The following is a 10030-nucleotide window of genomic DNA, read 5'->3' as shown; positions in this document are numbered from 1 at the left end:
TCTCCTACCTTCAAGCTCTTATCCATTACTTCCTATGGTGGCGAACTTGTTCTTGACTCATATTCCCCTTGAAGTGGCATCTCCAATCACCTTTCCTCCTTCTCCGTTCCGATGCCATTGATCTACATGGAGCTACATCATGTGGTATCAAGAGCATCTTCATATAGGTGATGTTCTTTTGCTTCTTCTATCTTTTGTTCGGTCTATTCACTTCAATTCCTTGTTCTTCATCATCTTCTCCATGTATCTCCTCCATTGTCTTGTGGTTTGGTATTGTTTAGAGTAGATTCAAAAAAATAAACCGATTAAATCTTAGATCTACACTTGTTCTTGCATTTCTATGGTTCAAATTTTATTGATCTACTCTTGAATCATGTTTTTGTGTTGATTTTAGGTTCTATCTTTTTTTCATTCATAATCTTCTTCTGCTGAACCTATAGATCTCAATTATCTTTCAAAATATTTATTAGAAAAGAAAACACAAAAATCTAAGTGTAAATCACTTCATTCATGTTGTCTTAGAGTCATGTTTAGTCATAATAATTGTCACATTGTGTTCTAAGTTTGTGTTGAATTTTGATTTTGTTGATTGAATTCCAGACACATTTGTTCATCTATTATTGCAATTATTAGCCTATCATTTGAATTTTGAGTCTAATTCATGCATGTTATTAAGTTCATAACATGTTCTAAATCAATTCCTAGAAGTTGTCTTGTTGAAGTTTTTTTGTTTTCTAAGTTTCCTATATGATGCCTATGAAGAAATTGAGTTGTGGTGTTGAGTTGCGGCTGGATTTGTGAATCAAAATAAGTCTTAAGCTCTCTTGAATTGTGTTTCCCAAGACATATAAGCATAGCAAAACACAAATTGTAAATATCCAAGCCTTAGGCAACATAAACACTACTCTTGATTTCTAGGTTGAAATTCTAGTTGCTGTCAATTTTGGCACACTGACTTCTTAACTGCGCTATGGCTTGAATACTTCAAGTTTTGAGCTTAAATGTTAACTGGATAAAATAGACATCTGGAAGAAAACAATGGAAAAATAATGAACAAAAAAGAAAAATAAATGAGCAAGAAAAGTTGATAAAGATTAACCTCAAAATACACGTCCAAAACAACAACAAAAAATGTGTATCCTTGATTTGCTTGAAAATTGTTCATTATTTTGAGTTGTATTACAAGCCTGTTTGACTTCTTGGAGTTGTTCATCTTTTAAATGTGTTTCCAAATTGAGATAACTAGAATTTTTCTTTGAGTCTTGTTTTTAATTTGTCAATCTAATCTAGTGCTATTCTAGGACTTCCTTTGTGTTTATCCATGGCTTGTGGTGTTGTCCTTTTGCTTTATTTTTCCTTGAATCTCATTGAATTAATGTCATGTGAAATTTCCTTTTGGTTTAGCTTTCATTTCATCTTTTGGTTTCTTGCTTGTCTTTTTTTTGTGTGTTTAAGTGTTGCCTACAATAAGGATTGGAAGAGGAAATTGTTGCATTGCTTGAAGGAAGATTTTTGAGTTTTGGAGGTTAACCATCCTAGGAGCACCATTGGATTTGAAGGAACCAAAGCCTCATCAAATTTTGAGTAAAACACTTGAGAAAAAAAAACAAGCATTGAAGAAAATTTTGAAGACCTTAATTGCTTTGTTAAATTTGTTGTAATAGAACTGTCATACCCTAATTTCGTTCGGGGATCATTGTTTGGTGGCATGCAACCTTCGCTTGACTGCCTCGAGGTACTTAACACTCATCGTTAGGTAATCGGTAAAGTTCTGCAACATTCTGGAAGTCAAAAAGAACATTGTTGCATAATCCGTAAAGTTTCGCAACGTTTCAGAAAGAAAATGGGTGTCATTACGTAATCCGTAAAGTTTTGTAATGTTTCGGAAAGGAATCAGCCAAAAACAAAAAGGGGTGTATTTAGTAAAAAAAGGGGTGCAAATAGCAACCAGACCCACTTGGGCCTTCCAGGGGGTTCCAACAGAAGGCGGTGCCTTCTGGTGGAAGCAACCTAGCTCGCCTGGGCGAGCTGGGCGGCAACCACCTCCCTCTTTTATCCTATAAATAGGGGAAAGAGGGTAGGGTAAATTGTTCAGCCCTTCTGGTATTTTAGGATTCTCTCGAAATTAGTGAGGAAAATTGTTTCCGTGGAAAAAATCCAAGCCGAGGTGCTTCCGTAACGCTTTCGAGACGTTTTCGTGAGCGATTTCGTGAAGATTCTTCACCGTTCTTCATCGTTCTTCATTCGTTCTTCGGTCTTCAACTGGTAAGTTCCCGAAATCGAATCTTTCAATTCATTCTATGCACCCTTAGTGGTCCCCACTTGTTTCACATACTTTTATTTTCATTTCGTTTGTTTTTCGTACCCCCTTTTAATGTGCTTTAACCATTTATTTAAGTTGTTTTCTCACCTAATAAATAATAAAATGAATTTCAACCAATCATTTGTGTTGTAATTTTGTTTAATCACTGTTAAAATAAAATCCAACCAATCGTTTACGCTGTAACCACGGTTAAACCAAGAAAAGGAAAAATAATAATAAAATAATCAAAATATCTTGAAAAATAATACTAAAATAATCAAAATATCTTTGAATAAAATAACCAAAAAAATCAATCGGACGTTTTTCTTTGGAATTTTTCTTGAATGAATTGACTAATAACCAAAGTGAAACTAAAGCTAAAATCAACTCACAAATCAAGCTTTGTCCGCAAAAATCACTAAGGACCGTTTTAAGGTCCAACGCCTTAAACGGTCCTCTTTGCTTTTATCGGTTAACATGGATCATTCAAAAGCATAAAATCAACATGTAACTTTACCGCTTTTGCAAGAACTACGTAGGTCTGATTTCCTCATCGCAATTGAGGATACATAGGAGCAAAAGCCCCGCTTTTGTCGACCAAAAAACAATAGATCGTTAATGGTCCAACGCCTTAATCTTTCTCTCCTTTCAAAAACAAGAGATCGTCAAATGGTCCAACGCCTTAATGTTTCTCTCCTTTCAAAAACAAGAGATCGTTAATGGTCCAACACCTTAACGTTTCTCTCCTTTCAAAAGAATCAAAAGATCGTTTAATGGTCCAACGCTTTAAACGACTTTTGCACGGTTAAAATCGATCTTACGGAAAAAGATCAAAACAACTTAACCAACGTTTAGTTCTTAAAGAACTACGTAGGTATGATTTCCTCATCACAATTGAGGATACATAGGAGCGAGGGAAACACCCTTGTCGACCACAAAAAGATAAAAAAAATACAAAAAAACATAAAAACATAAAAAGGGAAAATAAAACAAATCGAAGACATGATATTGCACACTTGGTTAAAGGTTGCCGTCCTTTGTGACGGACACGTGGGGTGCTAATACCTTCCCCGTGCGTAAAAACAACTCCCAAGCCTTTCACACTTAAAGTTCGTAGACCACACCTTTCCAGTTTTTTCGACGTTTTCCTTGAATAAACGTTGGTGGCGACTCTGTGCATTTTCCTCCCTTGGAAGACGCACCCGTGAGCCCCACGTCGCCCTCCCACCAAAGGGTAGGTTGCGACAAGAACAATTAAGTACTGAATTTTTTTCTATTGCAATTCCTTGTATTTGGACATTCTTTAGGGGTGTATTGGGAGTCTCCAATTGAACGCCTGAACCTCTATTTGTGTGTAAAAGCTTAGTGTAAACCGTGTAGACAAAGTGAAGAGCTAGTTGGGACCTCCAAAGGGTAATCGAAGCCTTCACATAGGAAACCGTCTAGCTTACTTTAAATTTCCTGTACCTTCCATTGTCAAACAGCCTAGATAGCTTGCTTTTTACCAATTAGTTTTTACCTTATCTTTCTCACTTCTTTTAGTGTTTATTTTGGCTAGTTTTAACCATAGTTTCTTTTACCTTTTGTTTTCAAACCCCCAACAAGAAAGAACCACAACTTAGGAACCAACATGAGTCTTCATTCTACATCTAGTGTTAATGTTGAGGGTTCTACTCTTAAGGACCCCTTGTATAAGATATTAGATGAGTTGATATCCCTTAAATTGTGGAAATAAAAAAAAGAGAGAAAAGAAAAAGGAAAAAAGAGTGGAAGAAATAAGTCAAGATGAAAGAGAGGAAGAAAGAAGAAACATAATGAAAGAAATGAAAAGAGAAAAACATGCCTCCTGTAATAGTCATGACTTTTGCAAGAGTTTAAGTGAAGAACTTAGCGACTATTATAGAGGGCGCTATAGGTCACATACTAAACATGATCGAAGCTTGCTTGAGAAGCCTCTATGGAGGTTGGATCTTTGAACTTCAATAAGGTCCTACAATGTTGATTTTTAGCCATGGAGTTGCAGCAGAAGATAAAGGAAAGGAGGTGAGAGGAGGCGCCATCCACTAGAGAATAAGCCATGGAAGGAGAAGTTTCACCACCAAGAGAGTGCCTTGGATAAGAAGCTTAGAGAGGAAGCTTCAATGGAGGAAGATAATGAGAGAGGGAGGGCGTGGGAGTTGAAGGAGATTAGGGAGAGAAGTTGAACTTTGAAGTGTGTCTCAAGTTTCTCATTCATCAAAGTTATGACAAGTGTTACACATGCTTCTATTTATAGCCTAGCACATGGGAAACTTCCTTGAGAAGCAAAGGAAGGTAGCTTCTTTGGGAAGCTAGAGGAAGAAAGCTTCCTTGAGAAGCTAGAGGGGGGGGCTACTCACACCCTTCCAATAGCTAAGCTCACCCCCATGCTAAAATACATGAAAATACAATAGGAAGCTTCCTTGAGAAGCAAGGAAGGGAGCTTCCTTGGGAAGCAAGGAAGAAAGTTTCCTTGAGAAGCTAGAGGGGGGCTACCCTCCAATAGCTAAGCTCACCCCCATGCCAAAATACATGAAAATACAAAAACAAAAGTTCCTACGACAAAGACTACTCAAAATGCCTTGAAATACAAGGCTAAAACTCTATACTACTAGGGTACCCTTAACTTGTACCATTAATTTGTAGGGTACCCTATAAACCTAAAATGGCCAAAATACAAGGCCCAAAAGAAAAGTGGACCTAACCTTGGCCTATGGGCTCAGAAATCTACCCTGAGGTTCATGAGAACCCTAGGGCTTTCTTCAGCAGCTCTAGCCCAATCCTCTTGAAGCCTCTTGCTCATGGCTTTGGTGTTTGGTCTCTTCCTAGGGAGGATTGCATCATCCCCTCCCCCTTAAAGAGGATTTGACCTCAAATATGTTGGTTCCTCCTCCTCAATATCAACTCCACCTGCAAAAGGAATTAAATCAGAAATGTGAAAAGTGGTGCTGACTCCATACTCTTTTGGGAGGTTCAACCTATAGGCATTGTTATTCATCCTCTCCAAGACCTGAAAAGGCCCATCACTTCTAGGACTAAGCTTGGATTTCCATTTAGAAGGTAATCTACCCTTCCTAAGATGGAGCCAAACCCAATCACTTAATAACTAAACAGTTAAGCATGCTTGGCTTGGAGCAATTATGGGATGAGTGACCTTTTGGGAAGTTTTCTAGAAAGTGTGTGAATGAAGACAAAACACGTTGAAAAGTCTCATATTAGTTTATGAGGATAATGAATGATCTTGAGAGCAGTCGAGCGGTGTCAGAGCTGTTTGTCAATGTTTGACCAACGAGGAGTTAAGTGAAGTGCTATCATGTGAAATGTCATAGTGTGTTAGTGTTAGTTTTCTTATACGACTAACTTTTGTATAGAAAATTTTTCCAAAATGTATATAAATCTCCCAATTTATGGTTATTTTTGGTAGGATTGTAAATATTTCTAGTTTAGTTTTCATATGTGCTCAGTAGAAGCCTTCCTTATGAATTTAATGTAAATTTCACCTAAATTTCAGGTAAAAAGGAGAAAATTATGAAGGTGCAAAAGTTGTTGTCTCGCTAAGCCTGAACCATGCGCTTAGCGAGACCAAACCGCTAAGCGAGACAGCAGTGGCTTAGCAATTGAGGATAAGCCTAAGGAGAGTTCTTCCACGCCAGCACGCGCCCATCACGTATGCAGCTCGCTAAGCAAGACGGTTGTCTCTTCTGCGCTAAGCACGAGATTGGCACTAAGCCAAATCTCACTTACTCGCGCTTAGCGCGAGAATGGCACTAAGCGCGCCTTCGCGGACAAAAAGCCCTTTTTTAAGCCTGACTTGCGGAGAATGTGAGGGAGGTCTGAATAGACTACGAATTGTGTGCAGAGAACGGAGGAAAAGCTGAGCAAGGAAGCAAAGGCCCTAACTTTTAGGTAGATTCAAGGTTAAAGAGTAAGTCCTAGGTTTTTAGAGGTGGAAGAGGAATCCCCATTGCTTTGTAATCTGGTATTTTCTCTGAAACCCTTCTCCTATTTGTGAAAGCTACTCCCTTTTAATGGAGGGTTAGAATCCTTTGTTGGGAATCTCTGCTGAATACTTGATGTAAATATTATTATTATCCATTTGAAGTTATTTTCACGTGTTTAATGTTTCTATCTACGCTTATTGTATGCATGCTGGTGGTTTGATCACCCATTGGTGTGTGTGTTCGGGCTTCCGGCAAGTGCACCGGATCGCACAAGTAGTATAAAACGTTAAGAACCGAGTATCAAACACTCGGGGAACTTGTGTTATTTGGTAAGCTATTTCAGCAAATAGGCGTCTATTGTGTGAAAGTAAGTATGAATATGAACAAGTGTATAAACTATGCTCATGCTAAAAAGAAGTACATAACACATTGGTCTTCCTAATAGGTGCCTGATGCTAAAAAGATATTCTCTATCTAACAATGCTCATGTGTTCTTATGGTGTCTCCTGAAATACTAAACCCCGATTCCTCATAATAGCTTAGCCTAATCCTGATCAAGCATCATTCGCAGATTCCTCTTGTAAGACTTAACTCAACCAGGACCACATTAAGACACACATACTCAACTAACTTATCGCACCTCGATTCCTTGTGAAAGCACGACAACTCAGCCCTGCACTATCAAGGACTTTAGAGTCAGACCAGTTTCCACTGTTGAATGACCCTAACAAAGCATGCATCTACGTGATCAAGGTAAAGGCATACTGGAATGAAAAGCAGATAGCACAGAGAACACACAAAACTTCATTAAATAGATAAACATATATTTACATCAGGTACCTACAAGGAAGATCCAACAAAGGATTTAGATTTCCATACCAGGAAGCCTTCTTAACAACAAAAAGAAGAACAAGATGAAAGATTGCAAAAATACAAGTGGTGAGGATGTCTCCTTCACCTTTAGGATCTCACAATCACTCACAAACTCATCTCAAGCTCTCAAACCGGCTCCTCCTTCGAGCTCTGGTCTTTGCAGATCTTCACACAACAAAATCTCTCAAAACTCTCTATAACTTGGACCTTTCTCTCTCTAGAAACCCTAGACATGCAAAGCTCTGAATCCCAGTCCAAACTCCCTTCACAAAATCTGATTTTAGGCTTAAATAGCTGGCCTTGTTCGTGCTCGTGTGCTTAGCGCATGTATGGGCCGCTTAGCGTACGTTAGTGATTTTTGGCTTAGCGCGCCTTTCTCGCTTAGCGGATGAACTGAAGCGGTGCGCATAGAGAGATGGAGCGGTGCACTTAGTGAACCTGTACAACTCATCTTCTTTTGGATTCTTCCTCGCGCTTAGCCCAGGAATGTTACGCTTAGTGGATGCTCACTAAGCCAGCAGATTGGCTTAGCGAGAAGGTGAAAACAGCCTTTTCCAAAGCTTGCCTAATTAACCTGAAATTGAGAGAAAATGATTATTAAAAACACAAAATGGAAATACTAAGTATTTATTACCCATACTTAATAGAAAGTACTTTAACATTACAAAATAACCATAAATTGGGAGAGTTTGATACAATTTATACAAGTTTTATACACAAAATTTAGTCATTTTCACCGACTAACAACTCCCCCAAATTTACAGTTTTGCTTGTCCTCAAGCAAAAAGAGAACAACTCACTTGTCCTCAAGTGACAATGACATGCAGTGATTATGTACAAAGGTGTACGCTACAAAGTGACTGATTGCATGATAAGAGAATGGAGTAAAATGCCCTCATCACTTGTCTTTCACAAGGTATATAGTTATCCAAAGAGAAGAATAAAATGTAACCTGAACAGATAGATGAAGTTAAGCATAAGACAGATATCAAGGAAAGTAGCTTAAATAATAGTCTCATGGCTACTGTTTCACTCAAGCACAAGTGTTTAATCTATTCATTAATAACAACTAGCAAGAGGTCCAATCTTTGAATTTCATCTCATGCCATAAAGTCAGAAATGTATAAACAGAATCAGAAGGACTTTCTCAGGTTTGTAGTGAGGCTTGGCTACAAAAATTCATTGGTTTTTCTAGGATTCAAAGGCTTAGATTCTAAGAGAGCACAAATCCTTGACTTATCCCAATGGTCTTGTATTATACCAGTAGCTTTCTCACTATCTTTTCCTCTCAAGTTACTTTTGACCTTATTGTAATAGCATAATTTATTCTTTTCTTTCTCTTTTTTTTTTAACATACAACTTATTTGTTGTGTGTGCTGATGCCTTACCTTTTTATTTTCATTCGAATTGACTTCCCTCCCCCAAATTTAGAGTAAATTTGCCTTGAACCATATGCTCTCCTAAAATCAAAACAAGGTATCAAGAGATAATTATTTAAGTTCAGGGTTCAAATTTTTGACAATATGATTCAGCTCAAAATGGGAGCAAAGGATGCAATTATCATTCAAGGTAAGTTGTTTGGTCAAAAGAGCTTGTGTATGTACAATCATGGCCTTCATCATGTCCTCATTTATACATTTCATTCTAAAACTCAGAGATTCATGCAAAGATTATCACTCACAGTTTAAGGTCACACTCTCGCCGGTTTTGGTTCAAGCTTTTCTTTCACAATCAATTTGTCTACTGACTAACAATTCTAATTGCAAGTTCACATTCTTGTTCTTTCTTTGTCTAACATACACACATGCTCAAACTCATGAAAGGAAACACAAACTTCAACATAATCATGCATTCAATTCAAAATAAAGTCATACACCCATTTCCACAAAATAAGTAAACTACTTCACTGTCACACCATTCAAAATAAGTTAAACTGTTCAACATGCTTTAGGCTAAGCAACTAAGCTACCCCTGCACAAAATTAATAAAAAAGAAATATTGATCTAAAACCCTAACTATACTAATAGTAAACCAAAAAGTGCAACAAAGAAGCACAAAATCATCAAAAATATCCACATTATTGTCAAGATGAAACACAACTTCCTCAGCAGTCCATCCAATCAGAAAAGTCCAAACCATCCTCTAGGTATCATGATGGTGAATCAGGAGGAGCAGCAGTTTCATCAGCTGAGTCATCGGGAATGATTATCAGAGGTGGTGCCGATGGAGCTGGTGGAGGAGATAGTATTTCAACCTCAGGAGAAACAGGTGGATCTGCTACCGGAGGTTGTGGCTCTGCTGGTCTTGGCTCTGTCCTTGCTGGTACAGGACTGGAAGGAACAACCTCGGGGGATCTCACCAGAGGAAGCTGAGCTTCAGGCCAAGCCACCTTTTCCAGAAATTGCTCCATGGATATAACTGGCTTGTTGTGAGCTAACTCCTGCTGGTTGTAAACAATCATCAACTGCCCCCTGAATAAGCTCTGCAACATAGGAATTATGGGATGAGCTTGTTGAGCATCTGGTTCCATGGGTGCTGTCGAAGGAGGTAAGTTGGAAGATGAAAGGATGTCTTCAGTTCTTGCTCTCTTTCTCGATGCCATCTACAAGAAAAGAATGTGAACATTTGCAAAATTCAAATTAAAAGAAAGACAAAGGCCACTTAGAAAAATTGAACACGCTTAGCGGTCCTCACAAACAATATATATCGCTTAACGAAAGAGGGCTTGCTTAGCCAGCACTTGCCGCAACAGATTTCGCTTAGCCCAGAGATTCGTGGCTTAGCGTGCGGCTGTTAGCAAAAACTTCTGATTAAGTTATCTAGGTTTAGCGAATTAGCCTTGCTTAGCCATCAATACTTCATCAAGAGGATGAACATTCATCCTTTTGAAGTCAGC

The 10030-nt window shown here is 38.2% G+C and overlaps 1 protein-coding gene across 1 annotated transcript; it reads right to left on the bottom strand.

Annotated features, from left to right (window-relative positions):
- Positions 1–9283: 9283 nt before the first annotated feature.
- Positions 9284–9736, bottom strand: LOC114373733 (classical arabinogalactan protein 9-like). Its single transcript, XM_028331259.1, has one exon. The coding sequence runs from the start codon at positions 9734–9736 to the stop codon at positions 9284–9286; it is 453 nt and encodes a 150-aa protein (XP_028187060.1).
- Between the last annotated feature and the right edge of the window lie 294 nt (positions 9737–10030).

The sequence above is a fragment of the Glycine soja genome, chromosome 2 (genome assembly GCF_004193775.1).
Source record: "Glycine soja cultivar W05 chromosome 2, ASM419377v2, whole genome shotgun sequence".
In the NCBI taxonomy this organism is placed as follows: domain Eukaryota; kingdom Viridiplantae; phylum Streptophyta; class Magnoliopsida; order Fabales; family Fabaceae; genus Glycine; species Glycine soja.
This window is presented reverse-complemented; position numbering and strand designations above follow the sequence as displayed.